Raw genomic sequence first — 23,399 nt, 5'->3', positions numbered from 1 at the left:
TTTGTTTGACTTCAATTGGTCAACCAATTTCATCAGCCTAATTGTACTATTTTTTTCAACTACTTTCTCTTCTTCATGGAGGTGTAATTTTAAAAAAGTTAGACATTTTCTGGTCCACCAGTCCAGTAAACTTTTCATAAAAGCTCATGAGGTTAGTTTGACCTAATTTCTTCTTAGTGTACTCAGGCTATATGTCAGTGATTGCTGCTAATTACTCTTAAAATATCTACTTAGTAATATATTTTAGGGACCTTTCAGTTTGATTTGTCAAAGTCGGGACATTTTTGCTCCCCTTTCCTCCGCAGAACCAACGAAAAATAGTAAGGCAAATGAGAGATAAAAAATGAAACCCTATCTTTGATGAAACTTGAAAGCTTTTATAACCTTGATCCCAAAAAGTAAGTGCTCCCATATGCAGTGAAAATTGTATCAGGGTGAAGAAGACACAAGGATGCCTGCTGATCTGGATTTCAAGTCAAGAATAGAGTCTGAAATGTGGGTGGCATGACCCGAGAGATGAAATAAATGATCTCTCTTTTGAAACAGAATCAATTTTCATGCTGGTAGAGAGAACATCCTGGAACTGTGACTACCTCATAGTGGCAGAGGAGATAGAGACTGGAAAGTTAAAGGGTATGACACTACATATGCATACATGTGCATGTGCATACACACATACACATACACAGACACACTCTTGTGTAATACATAGAGGGATTTCCTGTGAACAAGGCAAACTTCTTGCTAGTTAGAAGTGGAATCATAACTACAGGGAGCAGTACTCATTAAAGTTTATATAGACAGCAAATGATGCTCCAACTACTCACTCTCTACCACTGCTTCTCAAGTACTCACTACTATCCTGCTCCTCTCTCAGCCACTACCCAAAACAATGTTTCCACATATAACAGGGCTGGTAAAGAACTCCTCTGATGCAACTCGAAGTAATAATTGAAGAGAAACTATTATGGCACTGACAAAATATATTGTAAAAAGGAAGAAAATGATGAATAAAGCATTGTTGAAGAATATACAAAAGAAACATGGAGCACATGAAAAATAAGTCAGCAGAGATCATAAAATAAATGTAAGGAAAAATAATACTACCATAGAAATGAAGCTGAATGGACACTGTTGAAACTAGTCAGGGATATGTAAGATAGGCTTGAGAAAATTGAGTAAAACTAAAGTAAAAATAACAGAGTTAAAATTATTAGATAAGAAAAGGTAGATATGGAAAACAAACAAACAAACAAAAAAAAACTCTATGGTCTGTGCCTCTAGGAAGAGAACAGAATAAATATAGTTTTCAGGAAAGCTTTTATGAAACAGAAGCCATGAATCTATAGGTTTAAAGGACAATATGGTGTCCAAGGAAAAATTTATATAGATTGATAAAGATATATCTTTGTAAAGTAACTGGAATTCACAATAAAAAGAACATTCATATGGGCTTCTAGGCCATAAAATTAAGTCCTTTGCTTTATGAGAAATTCTCAGGCTGACTTTAGATTTCTGGATAATAATATTGAATGCTAGAATTGAGTATAGCAATCAGTTTCTACAAAATCACCAGAGAAGGAGAATGTGACTCATGGATCATACAATAGCCCAACTTTATTCAAGTATAAACACAATGGACAGGTGATTTTACACATTCAAACTAATAGAAAATATGAAGATAGCCTTGCAGCAACTAAGCAATGAATGGAAAAATGGATAAAAGGACCATTTTGAGGAAATAGTCTGTTTAAATACAAAACTATGACTAAACAACTATAGTATTTATAGTTACATAAAAGGATATAAATGTTATGAAACTTGATACAGAAATAGTAGTATAACAAACAGAATTTGGGAAATGACAGAGACTGGTAAAGAGAGAAGGTGAGAGGCAGGTGTAGGTGTATATTGACTTCCTTGTATCTTGTAGTGGGTGAGTGGGGACTAACATACTGTGTTCATAGCTGATAAATCAAGCTATAGAGAAATAAATATTTTAATGGTACAAAGATATCAACTAGAATAGGTATAATAATAAAACCAACAAAAAATTCCTATGGCATAGTAGATGGTGGAAGTAGAAATACACTTCTTTCTTCATAATTTATAGCAAGGATTTAATAAATTTTGTCTTAATAAGTAGTTAAAATCTATTCTAAAATTTTGCCAACTCACCAGTCTGCACTGTATGGAATACATCTTTTCCCCTAGTTTGAAAAAATCATTAGCATTTTTCTTCTCCATGATTCTTTGAATAGTACTGGAATAGTCCTGGGATCACATCTGCCCATTGTTTTTAGCATCTTTGGATAATCTTCATCTAGAGCTAGAAACCTGAACTTAGTTAAAGCAACCAGGGACAACAATCTTGATTTCACTGTACTCATGTTGTATTCCTATCAGTCTAGATGATTTATTGTTTTTTTCTCTCTCTTCCTCCTTCCTATCCATCCACTAATCCAACCAACATTTATTCAGCTTTTACTATGAGTGAAATGCTGTGCAAGGATGCTAGCTAGCTAGAAATAAGATGCAGATAAGCCCCTGCCCTCAAGATTTTCACAGTCTAGTGAGGAGGCAGACAAATAACTTCAGTTCAAACAAATTCTTTTAATACCAGGAGCACCCACCCCCCAAGAAAAGCTACATCTGTCTGGATGATTCCAGAAAGGCTCTATGGAAAAAGTAGCATTTCAGTTGTGTCTTAAAAAATGAGGTCTTCACCAGGCAGAGAATAAAGAAAAGAGCATGACAGGTAAAGAATACAAAATAAGCAAAGACGCAGAAGGAAAGATGATCATTTTGGTTTAACTATAATGTGAATATACTGGAAAGTGAGGGGCAGAGGTGGCCCCAAAGATTGTTCTTTGGGTTGAAGATAGAGTTCAAGCCTCTGGATGACTTTGTAAGTCCAGCAGCATCATGCTTAGGTTTTATCTTTCATCACAAGACATCAACCCTCCATGATATGTGACCTCCTTTCTTTGTGCCCAGCCAACATGCCAGGTTGCCAAGAAGCACTCCAGTTGAGAATTGGATTGATGACCCCAGTGAATAGCACATAGCCCTGCCCAGTTCCTGCAGGCTATAGGCTGCCCACTCCTGGTCCCAATACAGTTCTCTCAGGGGGTGCTTCCCAGCCCCTCCTTTACTGTATCTCACCTTCATCTCCAGGGCCTCTGGCACCTTCTTGCCTTCCCAAGCCCAACTCCGTTTGGTGAAGTAGTTGACAGTGGCAAATTCGATCAGCGCAGAAAATACAAAGGCATAACAGACGGCTATGAACCAGTCCATGGCCGTCGCGTATGCCACTTTAGGTAAGGAGTTTCTGGCACTGATACTCAAGGTGGTCATGGTGAGAACAGTGGTAACACCTGGTGAGAGAGAGAATGAAAACAATTTGCAACTGGAAGACATGGAGAGATTATTTGATGAGATCACCAACTTCCTACTTGAAAGGAAGAGCTTTATCTCACTCAAAATGGTCCCTTTAAAGTGAAAAACAGAGACTGTCAAAGCTAGATAGGTCCACCTTGTAACCCATCCATCCCAACTGGCACAGGAATAGGAATCTCAGTATAGTACTTTTAACAGCTGTCCTCTAGCCTCTGCTTAAATATTTTCATTGAAGAATAAGTAGTCCAGTTTATTGTAAGAGAGTTTTTTAATTAGAAAAACTTGTCTAATTAATTGAAACCTGCCTTATTCTAACTGCCAGCCCACTGACTGATCTCAGAGTTCCTTTAGTGGCCATGCAGGAAGGAAAAAATCTTCTTCTTCCTCTCCAGGACAGGCCTTCAGAGACCTGAAAAGGATGGCTATGTTTCCTTGGGAATCTGTTCATCTCCTGAATGAACATGGAGATTCATGGTCTCCTCATGAACTCTTTTCTCTTGTTCATCTCCTTTTCCATTCTGGTAGTTTTCTTCTGAACATCTTTCATAACAGCCTAAGACTCAGTACATCATCTGAATTCAGTAGGCTTTTCACTTCCTTAATTCCTTAATTCTGGATAATGCAACAAATCATTGTGGAAAATGGTTCTGTAGCTGCATCACACTCTAGGTCCCTATTGAGCTTTGGAGCCAACCAAAGCTATTCCAAAATCTGTGTCTTGTGAGTTTTTGCCAAACTAGAGCTTGCTTTTAGACCAATTGATTCTTTTTGGGAGTGGTGCTGGTGTTATTAATCTAAATTCAAGATTTTATTCACTTTTAGATTCTATTTTTAGAATTTTTTTTCTAGTCTTTTTGTATTTTAGATATGCATATGAATCGGATAGTGTTATGGTTAACATTATAAGCTTTAGAGCCAGACTGAGCTAGGCTGAAATATGGGCAATCCCACTTAACTGGTACTATGATCTTGAATAAAGTGTTTTACCTCACTAAGTCTCAGTGTTATCATGTGTAAAATGGATGTGATAATAGCACATTATACAGATATTTATTGGAGGATTGAAAGAGATGATATTTATTAATATAAAGTCTATAGCCTAATACCTGACACAGAGCAAATCACTCCATAAATAGTAGCTTCTATAATTAACATTATTATTTTACTGTTGTTATTAATAATAGTATTACAATTATATAATTAATTATGCTAGCATAATTGTCACATTTTAACAATATTATCATAAGAAGTTTACAATTGCTAGCAATAGTATTGAAGTCTCAATGAGTATTACACTAGAAATTAGGTATCCCAAGTGATGCCACTTACTTGCTTTGTATCTTAGGCAATTTCCTTAATCTCTCTGTGTCTCCATTATCCTCATCTATAATTATTCTCAACTGTCTCTATCCCCTGGGATTTTGAAAAGGCAGTTGCTGTACACAAAGTCCTTAGACTTGAGGAAGAAAAAATGGTCAGAAGTTCTTTCTGAGAGTTGTCATGCTGAAGATGTTGGGGAATGTAAGCCTCATGAGCATGGGTCAAGAAGGGCATGGAATGAAGCCCTAATGGGATGAAAGATGCAGTATGGAAATGCAAGCAGGAAAGGCACTGCCTCTGTTAACTCTACCCAGAGAGCCAGCCTTGTGTGCTGCAGATTGTGGGGCTTCCTCTTCTATCTTACTCTCTTGGGGTACTTTACTTAGACATTTGCTATATAAATGAAAATCTCCAGTGGGAAAAACTCAGTACAGTTACAACAGAGAGACCCCAAAAAGAGCACCTTTGCACAAACTAGGCAGGGAGTCATCAAGGCTGATTAACAAAAAAACATTTTAAACCATGTCAGGAATCAGCCACACAGCTAGTAATTATTAACAAATTATCTGAATTTGTAACCTAGTAAGCTCTGAGAATGGACCCAAGGCTCAGTAAATCTCAGATCCTAACAAGAAAGGAGTGAGTTATGGGAGAAACAAACTATCTTATTTATGGCTATCAGCAAATGCAGTTGTCCACCCTGGCACATTCATAGAGGGTGCTAGTACTTAGATGGAGAGAACAAAAACACAAGTGTTTTTGTGCCATATCTCAGTAGAGATTTTTAGAGCTCTAGTCTCTAGGGCTTAATTAGAACTGTCAGCTTATGAGAGCTATTAGCTAGTCAGAGCTGGTAGGACCCTCAATCAAACATTTGGGACATTTCATGGATGGACAATGAGATGAGATTCTCAGCATTTTAAAACAGACCCAGCCTGTCATCGAGTGCTTCTCTTTCAAGCCTTTTCTAGAAAGCCTTTCTTAAAAGGTTCAGTTAGAACAGACTGTCCTTCCTCATTTCCTTCGAGTACTTCTAGTACTCTTACTTGATAACATATACCTGTTCTACCAAACCACATGTGTGATGAGTGGAACTGACTTTCATCCTCAGGCCCAGCCAACAGCCCATGACACTGTATCACATTTGCTCCCATCATAGTTAATAATGTACTTTTTTGATAGTTAACTATATTGTTATTATTATCAATAATATAGTTCTTATTGTCTGTCTTCTTTTCTCTAACATTACCAACTGTCTGTCCTAGGAACACAAAATTTAAAACATTTCAGACCATAGCATTCAAAATGAGCACCCATTATCCCCCCCCACCACAATATAATCAAAATTAATCATGTTTGATACACCTGTTTGTCTCAGACACCACCACAAGGGCAAGGCAATTTCTTAATTCATTGTCAGTCAGGCTTAATCCTGTTTTACAAAGTACATTGTTGAACCTGACCCTACCTGTCATACTTTCTTTCAAACCCTTCCAACTGTCCAACTTTGCTGCCCTATGGCAAATTCATTTAAATTCTCAAACTCTTCATTGAATGCATATACCCCTTTTGGTCTTAACTAAAATTTGACTTTCCTCTTGAGTACACTGTTTTGGTTCTCAAAAGGTATTGATAATTCAGAATCAAGAGCTCAAGAGCTGGGGTCCACATTTTTCTTGAAGTTTAGTACTCTTTGGACCATTATATGATCACAGCCTTGTGATAACCTGTGCTTCTTTGAGACTTCTACCATTTGGTGATACCTCTTCTCCACCTTTTCTCATGGGTATTATCTATAGAAAATTTCTACCACCCTAAAGGTTCCTTTCTGTTCATACCATCCCCTGCTTGGTCTCAGGTAAGCGCTGATCTGCTTTCTTTCACTATATGGATTAGATTTTTTCCCTTAGAGTTTCACATAAATGTCATACAGTATGTATTCATTTGTGTCTGTCTTTCTTAACTCAGCATCATATTTTTTTTTGTTGTTGTTGTTGAGACAGAGTCTCACTCTGTTGCCGAGGCTAGAGTGAGTGCCGTGGCGTCAGCTTAGCTCACAGCAACCTCAGACTCCTCGGCTTAAGCGATCCTACTGCCTCAGCCTCCCGAGTAGCTGGGACTACAGGCATGCGCCACTATGCCCGGCTAATTTTTTCTATATAGATTTTTAGTTGTCCATATAATGTCTTTCTATTTTTAGTAGAGACGGGGTCTCGCTCAGGCTGGTCTCGAACTCCTGACCTTGAGCGATCCACCCGCCTCGGCCTCCCAGAGTGCCAGGATTACAGGCGTGAGCCACCGCGCCCGGCCTCAGCATCATATTTTTAGGTTCATTCATGTTGCATCCGTCTTTAGTTCATTCCTGTTAATTTCAGAGTAGTATTCCACTCTATTGATATAATTTTTTTATTCATTCACCTATTAATGGACATCTGGATTGTTTCCAGTGTTCAACTATTATGAATAAAAATTCTAGGACAATTTACATCCAAGTCTGTGTAAGCATATGCTTTCATTTCTCTTGGTAAATACCTAGGGAGGGAACTAGAAGATTATATGGTAAGCATATGTTTAACTTTATATGACACTGTCAAACTGTTTTTTAAAGTGATTGTAGCATTTAACATTCCCAGAATGTATAAGAGTTTCAGTCAGCATGCAATCTTGACTTACAAAAAAACTATTATAGTATTAATTGGTACTTTTATACTTTTCCCTGATAATGGAAGTCCTTAGAACATTTTGTCTTCATATATCCCCATATCAACTTATATAGATTACATTATGGTCTGGTATTTTATTCTAAATATATTGTTTACCCAATGAGCCACTGTTACCATGTTATACATTCAATACTTATTTACCATTTATTATTTTCATCCTTCTTTTTAAATACATCTTTAATCTTCCTTCTGAGATAATTTTCCTTTTGTTTGAAGAATATCCTTTAGTATTTCCTTTAGTGAAAGTCTATAATGATGATGAATTGTTAGTGTTTTATTATGTTTTTGGCAGAAAATATCTTTATTGCTTCTATTGAAGGCAGCTGTCAATCTATTTGTTATGACTTTAAAGGCAATGCATATTTTTCAGGATTCTGTTAATATTTTTCTCCTTGGTTTTTGTTTTCAGAAGTTTCATTACAATGTACCTCTGTTTGTATGTCTTTTACTTTCTCCTACTTGGGTTCATTGAACTTTTTGTAATTGTGGCTTTATATCCTACAGGTTTGGACAGTGTTTAGCCATTATCTCTTTAAAAAAATTGTTTCTATACTATTCTCTCACTCCTCTCCTTCTAGGAGCCCACTTATAGCTGCATTAGAACTTCTCAATAAATTTTACGCCTTTTCTCTCTCATATGCATTTTACAATTTGTCTGTTTAGTTTCTTCTGACCTGTCTTCCAGTTCACGGATTCTCCCCTCAACTATGTGACAATCACTGAGTTTTTATCTCTATTTTCCAGTTCTACAATTTCCAATATATTCCATCCCCCATGTAATTTCCATTTATCTTCTGGAATTCTAACATTTCTTTCATCTACTTAAGCTTATTCAGTATAGTCATTTGAAAGTTTGTGTCTGATAACTCAAATATCTAGAGTTCCAGTAGGTCCACATTTTTACTTAGGGTATAATTTATACACAACAAAATAAAAATAGTTTGATTATACATTTTAAAGTATTCAGGCAAATGTATACAATCATAAAACTATTACTCCAATCAAGATAAAGAATATTTCCACCACATTAGCAAGTTCCCTCATGCCCATTTCAGTCAATCTATCAACCCAAAAGGAGGCGCTGGTTTGATCTCTAACACCATAGCTCAGCTTTGCCTGTTTTAGAGTGTCACATAAGTAAATTCATATATTCTGTATTACTGTCTTTGGCTTCTTTAGCTTGATATAATTTTTGAGATTTATCTGTATTGTTGTGTGAATCCATAGCTGCTAATATATTATATGAATATACCATAATATTATATATTCATCCATTCATTTGTCCATGTGCTTATGTTTGGATGTTTTCCAGTTTGGGGCTTCTATGAGTAAAGCTGTTATGAACATTCTTACATAACTCTTCTTTGGATTTATTATTATTATTTTTATTTTGGCATATTACGGGGGTACAAATGTTTAGGTTACATATATTGCCTTTGCCCCACCCGAGTCAGAGCTTCAAGCATGTCCATCCCCCAGATGGTGCACACCGCACCCATTAGGTGTGTATATACCCACCTCCTCCTCCTCCCTCCCACCTGCCCGACACCTGATGAATGTTACTACTATCAAAGTTAAGTCAGTTAATACCAATTTGATGGTGAGTACATATGGTGCTTGTTTTTCCATTCTTGTGATACTTAACTTAGTATAATGGGCTCCAGGTCTATCCAGGATAATACAAGAGGTGCTAGTTCACCATTGTTTTTTGTGGCTGAGTAGAACTCCATGGTATATATATACACCACATTTTATTAATCCACTCATGGATTGATGGGCACTTGGGTTGTTTCCACATCTTTGCAATTGTGAATTGTGCTGCTATAAACATTCGAGTGTAGATGTCTTTTTTATAGAATGTCTTTTGGATTTCATTTAACTTGGATATATACCTAGAAGTAGAATACCTAGGTCATAGGGTAAATGTATTTTTTTAACTTTAAAGGAAATAAACTGTTTTTCAAGGTGGTTGTATCATTTTACCCCTCTATCAGCAGTGTGTGAGAGTTCCAATTGCTCCTCAAGCTCACCAATATCTGACAATGTCAGTCTTTTTCATTTTAGCCATTCTAGGTTTTAAAGTAATGTCTTCATGACATTTTTGTTTGCATTTCCCTGATAAAAAATGATGTTAAGGATCTTTTCATGTGCTTATGGGCATTATATATATTATTTGGTGAAATATCTCTTCATTGTTCATGTCTTTTGCTCATTTTTTAAATTGGATTCTTTGTATTTTTTTATTGAATTGTAGGAGCTTTTTATATTTTGGGATACAGATCCTTTGTCAGGTCTGCACATACATAGGATGTTTTATCCCAGACTATGGCTTACCATTTCATTTTCTTAATGTTACCCTTTGATGACCAGAAATTTTTAATTTTGGTGAAGTCTAATTTGTTCTTTTTCTTTATTGTTATTACTTTTTTTGTGCACTAAGGAATTTCTGACTATGAAAGGATGCAAAAATATTGTCTTATAGTTTCTTCTAAGAGCATCACACTATCAGCTTTTACATTAAAGTCCATGATCAAACTCATATTAATTCCCTGCAATGCCATCTTTGTCATAAGTCAAGTTTCAATATATGTGGCTCTACTTTTAGGCTCTCTATAGCTATTCATTTATTTATTTTTCTTTTCTTTATGCCAATAACACACTTAGTTACTATGACTTTTTAATCACTTTAACATCTCGTGGGGCAAGTCTCCCAACTATGTATTTTTTTAAGGAGGATATTGGCTATTCTTGGCTCTTTTATATTACATAAAAATTCTGCAATCACTTTTTAAATTAACATTTCAACTTGCAGGTTCTCACATCAATGCAATTATTGTAAATATGAATTCTAAATTAATGTGAGGCCAAGTTTGAATTAAAAAATAAATTTTCAAGGAATCCTATATTTCACATGCATCCCAGGCCAAAATAAATATGCACCCTTATTGTCTCTCTACACTGATAAGTGTATTTTTCTAGTATTCTTTTGCAATGAGGGCATAACCTTTCAGTGGTATTAGATTTATGGGAAGGGCTCTTGTATTAATTTCTTACAGCTTATGTTAGAGACAACCACAAATTTAGTTGCATAAAACAATACCAACATATTCTTACTGTTCTGGATGCCAGCAGTCTGAAATCAGTTTCACTGGGCTGAGGTTAAGGTACAGAGCTGTACTCCCTCTGGAGGCTCTAGAGAGATAATCCATTGCCTTCCCTAACTTCTAGAGCTGCATACTTGGATTCCTTGGATCATAGGCCCCTTCCTCTTTATTCAAAACCAACAGCAAAGCATCTTTAAATCTCTCCTCCTTCCATCATCACACTGATTTCTCCTCTATAGTCAAATCTCCCTCTGCCTCACTCTTATAAGGATATTGTGATTGCATTTAGGGCCCATCCACATAATCCAGGATAAGCTCCCGATCTCATGATCCTTAACTTAATCACATATGCAAACTTATGCTTGCCATATAGGTCACATTCACAGGTTCCAGGGACTGGGACACGGATATCTTTGGGGGCCAATACTCAGCCTACCACAATCTTAGTTCTAGCCCATAGCTTCACTTAGGCTCAATGCCTTCCTTGTGTAACCTTAACACTAAAACTCTTGTGTACCAAGGCCAGTAGTCCATCCACCTATCTTATCTTCCTGCCACAACTGTATCAGTTCATGTGATCAACACTTCAGTTTTCAGTTCCTTCTTTCATTTGGTCCCCTGAGTACTTCCTTTAATTTCTTATGCGCTCAGATGTTAAGAATGGTTTCTATGTTTTATCTAGCTTTTCTAGGATTTTGTAGAGGAAGGTTTTTCAGGGTATCTAGTTTTATATATTTCCCAAAATTGGCATCTTTAACCTACTAGCACATAGCTTCTGCTCCCTCCACTTTACTACTACAACTGTTCTTTTCAAGATCATTAACAACCAAGTACATCACTATATCCAACAGACAGTTTCTATCTGCATCTTATGTAAATGCACAATAGAATTCATCCCAGATGATTATTCCCTGCTTCTTGAAATACTTTCCTCTTTTTACTCCCATGTTATCACACTCTTCTGATTGTTTTTTTTTTCTTTTTCCTACTTTACACATCACTCTTTCTCTTTCTCCACTGCTGTCTCTTGAAACATCATTTACTATTTATTTCACTACCCAGTACAGTTTCAGAATATCAGTAGGAATGCCTTCTGTGTGCATACCAGGTATACTCAAGCATATGCTGCATAGCCACCATTGCCATGGGGGCAGTTTAGTAGCTGAACAGAATTAATTAATATTTATCTGCTATGGTGGGAAAAACATGCAAAAATGTTTTATATGTTGTAAGTCTGTGAGAAAAAGGTGCTAATGACATGTAAACCTTTTCCTAGACATCAGTAAACTCATATAGAAGAAAATTATTTTGATTGTACGCACTATTGAGAGACTCTTCAAACTTTGTGCAGCCTTTACTGAATATCAGATAATTCACACTTTCAAAAAGGCCAGAGGAGAAGCAGCAAAGTCTGATGCTCATATTAAAAAACGGGTCTTAAAAATGCCCCTAATCTACTTCTCTTGTCAGCTTGCTTTCCCACCCTTTACCTTCTCCAGTCTGTGCACTAAATTCCTCTCCTTTTCACTGAAGGCTCAGTCCCTTCCCAGCTCCTGGGGCAAACCTGACTAAAACAGGAAACATTTCAGTAATCTCATTACTTAACATTTTTCTTATTTTTACTTTCTTGTTAAGAATTTCGTTGCCTGAAACCCCACAATCTGATGATTCAGTTACTACTGCTAGCTTCAGACATTGCTCTAATTCTCTCTAGACATTCTTCTACCTTTCTCACCTTTAATCTGACAGCCCATGGTAAATCCTTGCAAATGTCTCTCCCCCATTCTCCATAAAGCAACACTCACCAAAGACCGTTCGGGCAGGGACAGACTCTCTATTGAGCCAGAAAGACACTTGTGACAGAATGACAGTCATGATACATGGCAAGTAGGTCTGGATCACAAAGTAGCCAATTTTTCGCTTGAGATGGAAGTGGGTTGTCATGACGACGTATTCTCCTAGAGAGAGAGTAAAATTAGGTGACATGTAGCTACATAAACATTGTTAAATCAAGTTGGGGCCCCATTCATTTCACAAAGCTCCTTAATATTATATGTAAGACAAGACATTGCAGTGTTACCAAAAGCTCAGCACTTGTCCTCGAGGCTGCATCAGAAGAATGAGAACAAGTAGTTTGAGGAGGAGAAGGAAAGATGAATTTATTAATTTGCCGGCAAAGGAGGAAAATGATAGACTATTGTCTCAAAGTATCAAATTCCTCCCCCATAAGCAAAAATACAGAGCTTTTAAGGGGAGGGTTCTCAGGTTCAGGGTATCAGTTGTTCAACTACTGTTGATGGTTCTGATTCTTTTATATCCAGAATCTGCTTGGACCTCCCAGGACCTTTGCCAGGATGGTTCCAATTCCTGCAGTGCAACGAACAAAAGACACCCTCCTGCCCTGCCTGACAGCTGGCCTGAGGCAGGGATGCAGGCTCTAGCTCCCAAAAAGAGTAGGGGAAGTTTCAAAGAGACAGGAAACATTTTTGCTGTTTTTTTCTCAGGCTATCCCCTCTGTTATACCAGTACCTCCCAAGTCCATATAATCAGAGCTCTTTAATAATCATGAAATAGTGTGCTTTTTGTGTGGAGAAAAAAAAGGCTAACAGTGTACCAATACAGCTTGCTGAGAACAATTTTAACACAAGTTCATTCAAGTAAATGAATGTCCTCACTTAAATAATAAGAAATAACCATTTTTTTATAGTACTTGCTATATGATAGGCACTCATCTGGCACCTTAACATTATTAAAAAATTTAATCTTCACCAATAACCCTATGAGGTAGGTGCTATTGTTATCCTAATTTTATAGGTCAAGACACTGAGGCAAAGACAGATTGAGCAACTCACCCAAGGCTACCCAGCTAGTAAGTAGTAGAGCCCAAATTCAAGCCCAGACGGGTTGGGTCCACAGTTTATGATTTTTAACCATTATGCTCTGCTGTTCTAATGGACTTACTCAGAACCAAAAGTTCACATAGCAGAATGTGGGCTGAGCTACATTATCCCATGCCCAAAATAAGATGAACACTATTGCACTCTTACTGGGTGTCAGACAGTTTTCTGAGTGTTTTTGGAGTATTAACTTACATCCTTCTCACAGCTCTGTGCGGTAGGTACTAATTATCACTCCATGTTGTTAAACCTGTTGGTCAGTTTCAGTCTTACTGGATTTATCAGCAGCATTTTACACAGCTGAGCCCTTCATCTTCCTGGAATCACTCTCTTCACAGAACTTCTAGGCCATGATACTCTTCTGGTTTCCTTTCTACCTTGCTGACCACTCCCCACCCTGCTGCCCCTCCCCGGTCACCTTTGCTATTCCTTTTAATTTCTAAATATTGGAGGATATCAAGATTCTGTACTTGTACTTCTCTTTCCTGTCTCACTCATTCTCTTGGCATTCTCATTCAGCCTATGTCTTTAGTACCTTAAACTCTCATAATTCTCTAGTGCACATCTTCTGCCGGGCTTCTACTTGTTATGGAGTGAATTGTGTCCCCCCCAAAGAAGACATGGTGAATTCCTAACCCTCAGTACCTCGGAACATGACCTTATTTGAGAAAAGGATTATTGCAAATACAATTAGTTAAGATAAGGCCATACTGGAGTAGGGTGGGCCTTTAATCCAATATCACTGGTATCATAAAAAGAAAAGAGAGACACACAAGGAGAACACCATACAATAACAGAAGTAGAGATGCATCTATGTGTCAAGGAGTGCCAGCAACCACCAAAAGCTAGGAAGAGTCATGGGGCAGATTGTCCCTCAGATCCTCTAGAAGGAACTAACCTTGCCGATGCCTTGACTTCAGACTTCTAGACTCCAGAACTGTGAGAAAATAAATTTCTGTTGTTTTAAGTTGCCCATTTTGTGACACTTTGTTACAGGAGCCCTAGGGTTCCTTACTCAACTCTAGATTTATATATTCAACTATCTATCAGATGTCACTACTTGGAGATCTAATAGGCATCTTCACCTAACGTGCAAACCTTGACTTTCACTCTTCCTATCCCCCATCCCCCTCCAAACTGGCTCCTCCAACAGACTTTCCCATCTCAGTAAATCAGTAAATGGTACCTCTCAGGTGCTTGCGTGCATGTGCGCATGCTCTCTCTCCTCTCCTTCTTTCTCTCTCTTGTGCATGGGTGCATGCACACACACACAATCAATCAGCAAACTCTTTCATTTCTTTCTTCAAAATATATCCATAATTTGGCCACTTCTCACCACCTCCACTGCTACCACCCTGGTCTAAGCCACTATCATCTCTCACCTAGGGTGCTCTAATAGCTTTCTAAGTGGCCTCCTTATTTCTGTCCTTGCCCCCTCTTTAGTTCATTCATAGTACAGCAGCCAAAGTGATCTTATTAAAACAGAAGTTGGATCCTGTCTCCTTTATGTTCAAGAACCTCCAATAGTTTGCCATCTTTCAAAGAAAATAGTCTACAAAGACCTTGCAGTCTGACTGCTCTAATAGCTCTTTTATCAAAGCTTCTTATTTTTCACCCCTCTCCCTCCACCCACATTTGGTTTTGGCAGGATTCCCAAATGAGGTAATTTCCCACTTTCCTATCCTACCCACTCCCTTGTACCTAAGCCTAGGAAGCACCATCTGGTCATCCAAAACTGAGTATACAATCCATATTGTGTGTGTATTCACATCCTAGCTTGTTTATGCGAACATGAAAAATACAAGTCGGCTTATTTTTAATTTAGCAAAGCATCTTGTATAAAACTATGAAATGTTTTTCCTTATTACCACTTTGGAGTTTCTACTTCTTTTCTTTCTCTCTGCTTCTTTTTTGATCCTTGGCTTTCTTCGTTTTCTCTCTCCTATGTATGTTCATCACTATTCTTTCCTCTCCTTTTCCTTCCCTTCACTCTTTCCCTGCTGAAAGGGCCTTGAGGTCTTACTTTTTCATGAGAGTTAGACTTTGATTAGCTTGAATAATTTTCCCCCTTCCCTTTCTTAGTCTGACACTCTGGAACCCGTACCTATTAATTCTAGCTCTGATTCTGTGAAATATTTAGTACTGATATCTGAAACATGAAATAAATATTATTCGTAAATTAGTTACATTCTGTGGATCTGAAAGGCAAAGTAAATGGACTTTTCAAAAGCTGATAAAAATAAGCATTTGTTTTGAATAACTGATTCAAAACAGTTGAATAAATTGTCTTCAATCTTCTCATTTTCTACCTTTCTTTCCTTCTCTTTCTGTCTTGCTGTCTCTCTTCCAAAAAGGCAAAGAGAATTGTCCTTAGTGAAAATTAAAGTCTTTTACTAGGTTGAGAAGATTTACTGTTTCTGCCCTTGTATTTGCATATTTACCTGCATTCCCTGTAAAATAGTCAAAGGGACAATGGAAAGCCACTTTTGCACATTCACAGGTATTCACAGTTTAAATCATTTCTATGGGTGAAAATTACAAGTGGACTTTCAGAAAGATTAGCAAATTAATTCATTGTGTCAATTAACCAAATAGGTTTTCTTAAATACAACTCTGATATTTTTTATCTCTTTACATCTTTTTCTCTGCCAAAGTGAGAACTGAAGCGTTAATCAGATTGGAAGATTTTCCCAACTTCCCCCATTTTATTTCCACCCTTGTGCCCCAGCTTATTAAGCTCATTAAGTACCATCTGTGTTGTGTGTGAAATATTCAAGGGTACAATATAAAATATATAATGCATATGTATTCACAAATTAGTTATCTATGGATCAGAAATGCAGAACAATTTAGCTAATTAATGCTTTACATAACTGAATATATTTTCCTAAAGTGGATTGTTAGATTCCTTCCCTCCCTGCCTCTACTGCTGCCTCTCTCTGCATTTATTTTGAAGGATGACCCTTTAAATGGTTTGAGAAATTTTCCCTTGCCTTGAGACTCCAGCCTATTAAGCTCCATCTGTGTTAAGTGTGAAATATTTGAGGATACAATGTAAAACACATTTGCAACTTAGCTAGCATCCAAGGTTGTGAAACACACAACAGGATTTTTTAAATAGCTTGGCAAATTAACTCATTATACAAAGTAAGTGAATATATTTTCTTAAATCCATCTTTGGTATTTTTCCATCTCTCTATCTTTGTTCCTTGCTCTTTATCTTGCCTCCTGTCTTCTTTTTATGTCCATCTGTCCAGTTTCTTTGTGTTTCTTTCACTCTCCTGTTTTCTGCTTTGTCTTAACTAACATATGCTACACATCTACAGAGATAATATACACAATGACAATAATAAGAAAACTGTTATTCTAACAACTGATAAAATTTCTAGGAAAGATGGAAAAATGAGATCATGCATCCAAACTAGCCTTCAGAAAATTCATGTAATAATTTGCCAAAAGAGGAAAAATAAGGAATGGAATAAAGGAGCTCAGGAAATTTCACCCCAAAATATGACTCCTTGGTATACAGTATTTTGAATTAAAGGCCCTTAGAGATCAATAGGCCCTTCAAAAGGGCTTTCCCTCTATCTGCATAACCAGACAGATCCACCAAAAGAACAATGGACTTCCCTTCCCCTCCCTAGTATCTCATTATATTGCAGAAAAGGAAATCAAGAATGCAACCAGACCTGACCCAAATCATTTAAAACATAATACTTGTCTCTCAGGTTAATTTACAAGTCAATCTCTTTCCCCCCATCCATTCATTCTCCCAAGTAACTATTCATCCTCCCTAGCAACCATTTACTGCCCCTAAACAGAATTACTTATCTGCTCATCTCCCCCCTCCCCTCTAAAAGGCATGTATAAAAATGTCTGGATCTCATTGGGATACTGAGTAATCACTCTGTGATTCTCCCCATGCACATAGTAAATAAATTTCTTCCTCTTATTAATCTGCCTTAATTGTGAGTTGATTTTTCAGCTAACTTTCAAGGGAAAGGGGAAGTTTCCCCTCACCTCCACAGTATCGACAGCTAGCCACAGATTTTGAGAAATTTCATTCATTTATTTAATACATATTTGAATCTGGAGCAAAGAGCAGAAGGCCTCTGCTTGGAGCAACTTCACACTGAGAACTGACAGCATTTGGAGAGAAAGCCTGTCATACCAAACAGAACATCCATGGATTGTGAGGCCTTTCTGTGGCAAAGCTTCCTGTTCGTATGCTGGACCCTATGTGGAACAGCACAGTCACAATAAAATCAGTATACATATGTGTGAGGTAATAATATTTATATGGTGCCTAAATCAATAGATATAAAAGGGTGTGTGGCAAAATGTCTCCCTCTCATATGTGCTCCCAAATCACCCATCTCATTTCTCCTTCCTTTAGGTAACTAGAGTTAACAGCCTCTTCTGTATCTTCCTATAAATATTATTTGTATATCTATATATTATATTTTATATATGCCAGTTTCAAAACTAGTTTGAACATATTTATCTACAATAATTAAAATAATGTCATGTAGAAAAAGAACAGAGAAAGTATTGAAGACTTAATTATAGGTATAGAATTGTTTTAGATTCCTATTAATTGGTATTGGTATTTTAACAAATTACCATAAACTCAGGGGCTTAACACAGCGCAAATTTATACTCTTACACTTCTCGAGGTCAGATGTCTAAAATGGGTTTCACTGTGCTAAAATCAGTGGGTGGGTGGGGCTGCATTCTTTTCTGGTGGCTTTAGAGAAGAAAACATTTTCTTGCGTTTTCCAGATTCTCAAGGCTGCCTGCATTCCTTGGCTTGTGCCCCCCTTTTTCATCTTTAAAACCAGCAGCAATGCATCTTCTAATAATTTTCTCTCTGACTATGGTCTTATTGCCTCCCCTTTATAAGGACAGTCATGGTTACATTAGGCCCACCTGGATGATCCAGGATAATCTCTTTACTTTGAAATCTGTTGATTTGGAACCTTAATACCCCTTGCCATGTAAACTAACATGTTCACAGGTTCTGGGGGAGTAAAATGTGGACATCTCTGGAGGGCCATTATTCTGCCTACCCCAAGAACTAAATGTACATTTTAATCTGCTTTAACAATTGTGAACTAAAATAAAATCTTAAGGATCCCCCGCCAACAGGCTGACTCAATGGACCCCCTCCTGGCCAAGGGGATATCCTAAAACAAAATTGCCTGCCCTGAGGAGAGAGGTCAGACATGCCTCATCATGCTCCCCCCTTCATGGAGACATCCTTTGTAACCTATTAACAGGCCTAAGGGTATGCAAGACAAACCTGCAGGTCCTCAATTTGCACAACAAATATATGTCCATGGCTTTGTCTCTGATTAACACCTCCTTATCTTAAAACATTCCAAGCCTTTAGACAAAGCTTCATGTCTTTAACCTATTACAAGTCAAAGAATCTTTAAACCCACCTATAACCTGTAAGCACCCCCGCCCCCGCCTTCGATATGCTTTCCACGTATTGATTTATGACTTTACCTGTAACCCCTGTCTTCCTGAAATGTATAAAATTAAACTATAACCCAACCACAGTGAGTCCACTTGCTCAAGGCTTCTTGGGTGTGACTCTGAGTCATGGTCCTCAAATTTGGCTCAGAATAAATCTCTTTAAAATTATTTTACAGAGTTTTGTTTCTGTTAACACAATGAAAGCAAAATTTTAGCTGGCAGAATTTGGAAGAAAGGAGATAAGGACAGAAGGGTTGACAGAATAAGAAATACAGGTAATTATTCCATCCAGCTATCAGGACTTGGAATGAGCATGGTGGAGGAAAAAGAAGGTAAGGGGTAATCCAAGTAAGCTAAGCACTCATATACATCAGAGTAGGGAATCTACATTTCATTTCTAATGGTACATTAACTGAAGAGATAACAAGGTTTATAAATTTGGAAAGCAGAATTTTATTTCTCGTAAAGCATTGCAGCCTGCACGGTGTCCAGCCATTCTGGCAGGCTGGGAAGCAATAGCCTTGGGTTGAAGCTCAGAGCATGCACTTCTAGGGAGGGACAATGGGAACAGGAATTTATGCCGAGCAGGGTGGTCTCATATACCTATTTAACAAGCTATGGGAGGAGTCATGATTATGTATGAAAGGAGAAACATACCCTTGCGCAACTGAACTTTATGCCCCTTCATAGGTTGCATGTACAATAAAAGGCAGCCCTCTGGTATTAAGAGGTGAAGCAGAGAACATTTTAAACTCTTCATGTGCATACTCCACAGTCTGGCTAGAACCACTCCACGGTTAACAACAGAGGGGGAATAGCAAAGCATGTCTGACCTCCTCTCATGACACAGAACACGGTTTTAAGATTTCTCTGGGGTTCCTTTGACCAAGAGTGGGTCCATTCAGTAGGCAGGGAGCTTAAGATTTCATTCTTATTCCTCAAGTAAAAAATGAAGAGATAGCAGTTTAAACTCATTATTTAGAACTATGAAGGGAACCACGAGAAATAAAATACAAGTGGTTAAAATGGGAAATGCTACTTTTTAGTATAAACCTTTCTGTTATTTGACTTTTTTCTTTTTTCTTTTCCTTTCCTTTACTTTTTGCCCCCCCTTCCTTCCTCCCTCCCTTCCTTCACTCTCTCTAAATCAAAAGTAAAAAGGGAATTGTGCTGCTATAAACATTCTAGTGCAGATGACTTTTTTATAGAATGTCCTTTTTTCCTTTGGGTAGATGCCCAGCAGTGGGATTACTGGATCAAATGGTAGTTCTACTTGTATCTCTTTGAGGTATCTCCATATTACTTTCCACAGAGGTTGGCCTAGTTTGCAGTCCCACCAATAGTGTATGAGTGTTCCTATCTCTCCACATCCATGTCAACATTTATTGTTTTGGGACTTTTTGATAAAGGCCACTCTCACTGGGGATAAGTGACATCTCATTGTGGTTTTGATTTGCATTTCCCTGATGATTAGAGATGTTGAGCATTTTTTCATGTTTGTTGGCCATTAGTTTATCTTCTTTTGAAAATTTCTGTCCATGTCTTTTGCCCGCTTTTTGATAGGGTTATTTGTTTGTTTGTTTGCTGATGTTCCTGAGTTCTATATAGATTCTAGTTATCAGTCCTTTATCGGGTGTGTAACGTGAATATTTTCTCCCATTCTGTAGGCTGTCTGTTTGCTCTCATGATAGTTTTCTTGCTGTACAGAAGCTTTTTAATTTGATCGGGTCACATTTATTTATTTTTGTGGTTGCTGTGGTTGCCTTTGGGGTCTTGTTCATAAATTCTTTGCCTAGGCCAATGTCTATAAGAGTTTTTCCAACATTTTCTTCTAGAGCTCTTATAGTTTCATGCCTTAGGTTTAAGTCTATTATCCACCATGAGGTGATTTTTGTGAGAGGTGAAAGGAGCAGATCCTGTGTCAGTCTTCTACATGTGGCTATCTAGTTTTCCCAGAACCATTTATTGAATAAGGATTCTTTTCCCCAGTGTAAATTTTTGTCTGCTTTCTCAAAGATTAGATGGCTATATGAGCATGGTTTTATATCTGGGTTCTCAGTTCTGTTCCATTCATCTATGTCTCTGTTCTTGTGCCAGTACCATGCTGTTTTAGTTTCTATAGCCTTATAATATAGCTTGAAGTCTGGTAAATTGATGCTTCCCAATTTGGTCTTTTTGCTTAAGATTGCTTTTGCTATATGGGATTTTCTCTGGTTCCAAACAACCTAAGTGCCCATCAATAAATGAATGGATTAATAAAATGTGGTATATGTATATCATGGAGTTCTACTCAGCCACAAAAAATAATGGTGATCTAGCACCTCTTGTGTTATCCTAGAGCTGGAACCCATTCTACTAAGAAGTATCCCAAGAATTGTAAAACAAGCACCACAAGTACTCACCATCAAATTGGTATTAACTGATCAACACTTAAATGCACATGTAGTAATAACATTCATCGGGTGTTGGGAAGGTGGGAGGGGGAGGAGGGGATGAGTATATACACACCTAATGGGTGTGGTGCACACCATCTGGGGGATTGACATGCTTGAATCTCTGACTTGGGTAGGGCAAAGGCAATATATATTACCTAAACATTTATACCCCCATAATGTGCTGAAATAAAAAAAAAATTTTAAGTAAAAAGGGAGAAGTTCATGTTGTGATTATGAATGTAGACTTTGGAGCCAGGTTGCTGCCCTTGTTTCCAAACCTTGCTCTATGACTTACTGACCGTGTGACCCTCGGAAAATTATTTAATCTGTCTGAACCTTGATTTCCTTATCTACCAACCTGAGATAATAACACTGCCCATCTCAGAGTGTTGTTGAAGGGTTAAATGAGTTAATACATATCCTCAGGGCAATGCTTGGAACATATTACATGCTAAAAAATTGATCATTATTAATTCCACCACCATGTCCATGTATCATTTGATCAATAATAAGAAAACAAAAATGACAATATCCTGTTGCATTAGTTTGCTAGGGCTGCCATAATAAAGTACCACATATTGGGTGAATTAAAACAAAACAAATGTATTCTCTCACAGTTCCAGAGGCTAGAAATCTGAAACTGAGGTGTCAGCAGGGCTGTGCTCCCTGGAAACCTGTAGGGAAATCCTTCCTTGCCTCTTCTTAGCTTCAAGTTGTTTGCTGGCAATCTTGGGCTTTCTTTGACTTAGAAGCATCACCCCAATCTCTGCCTTCATGTTCATATGGTGTTCTCCTCCCGTGTGTGTGTGTGTGTGTGTGTGTGTGTGTGTCCAAATTTTCCCCTTTTATAAAGATATCAGTTATATTGGATTAGGGCCCTCCCTATTGCAGTATGGCTTTATCTTAAATAATTACATTTGCAACTACGCTATTTTCAAATAGGGTCACATTCTGAGGTACTGGGGGTTAGTACTTCAACATCTTTTCAGAGGGCACAATTCAACCCATAATACCTGTGTTGCCAAGGGTGAGGGAAAACTGGCATGCTCATACACTGATAATGGGAGTATGAATTGTTTAACCTTTCAGAATAGTAGTTTGTCAATATGTATTAAATTTTTTAAATGTGTCTACTTTCTGAAATAGCAATCTCAATATTCTGTCTGTATCCTAGGCAGATAATTACACAGGAGCAAAATGCTATATGAAAAGGAGGATCTTCACAGTTTTGTTTATAGCATTAAAACACAGAACATAATAGTAGATAATTCGTTAAATAGATTATGATTCATATACATGAGATCATTACAAATAAAGATATTATTTTACTAAGTTTCACGCTGAGATGCTGCACTTTCCACTAACAACACATATTATATCAATGTAAAGAATGTTCTAGCCTTAGAGGAAGGTTTTTTACTTTTAAATTTTTTAAACTTAAAGTAACCAAAACAGGTAATAATGAATATGTGTACATCTATTTGTTAATATATTGTTAGTAAATTTGTGTACATTTTATTTGGATCCAGTACATTTAATGACTTGAAAATGTGTTTAGAATATAAAATTAAATAGAAAAGAGCTTATAAAATGGCATCAAGTATAGCTCCATTTATATAAATACATATTTCTATAAAATATGCCAAAGGAAACTTCTTAAATGCCAAAATGTACAATAATGAGTTAATTTACCAAAATATTCTAAGAAGATTTTTCTAGATAGTGGAATCACAGAGTATTTTAACTTCCAATATTTGCTCCTCTGTGTATTTCTAATGTTCCCATCATGAACGTGTATTGTCCGTGTGATAAAGATGAAACAAACAGTGTTTTAATAAGAGTTATAAAAATAAAAAGAGAACTGGGGCTGCTTGGGCAACCAATGATTGGTCTCAAGAGTTGAAGACAGGCAGGCAGTGCCCAGGAGGGACAGGGAGGTGAGCAGAGTGAATAGATACAGATAATTTTCTCCCTCAGGTTGGAAATCCCAGGAGGATGGGAGGGGGAGGGAGGAAGGGGAGTTCTTTTGCCTCTAGGGCC

General features: G+C 37.3%; 1 protein-coding gene across 2 annotated transcripts in view; it reads right to left on the bottom strand.

The window, feature by feature from the left end:
• GABRA3 (gamma-aminobutyric acid type A receptor subunit alpha3) overlaps positions 1-23,399 on the bottom strand; it is a 239,983-nt gene that overhangs the window by 18,678 nt on the left and 197,906 nt on the right. For both annotated transcript variants that reach the window (XM_069463221.1, XM_069463222.1), the window contains 2 exons: positions 12,352-12,504; positions 3,166-3,377 (listed from right to left, as the gene is read on the bottom strand). In XM_069463221.1, the coding sequence (XP_069319322.1) occupies positions 3,166-3,377; positions 12,352-12,504 (365 nt within the window). The remainder of the gene's footprint in view (positions 1-3,165; positions 3,378-12,351; positions 12,505-23,399) is intronic.

This window comes from Eulemur rufifrons, chromosome 30, assembly GCF_041146395.1.
Source record: "Eulemur rufifrons isolate Redbay chromosome 30, OSU_ERuf_1, whole genome shotgun sequence".
NCBI lineage: Eukaryota > Metazoa > Chordata > Mammalia > Primates > Lemuridae > Eulemur > Eulemur rufifrons.
Note: the sequence above shows the minus strand (reverse complement) of the source record. Positions and strands in the feature narration are given on the sequence as shown.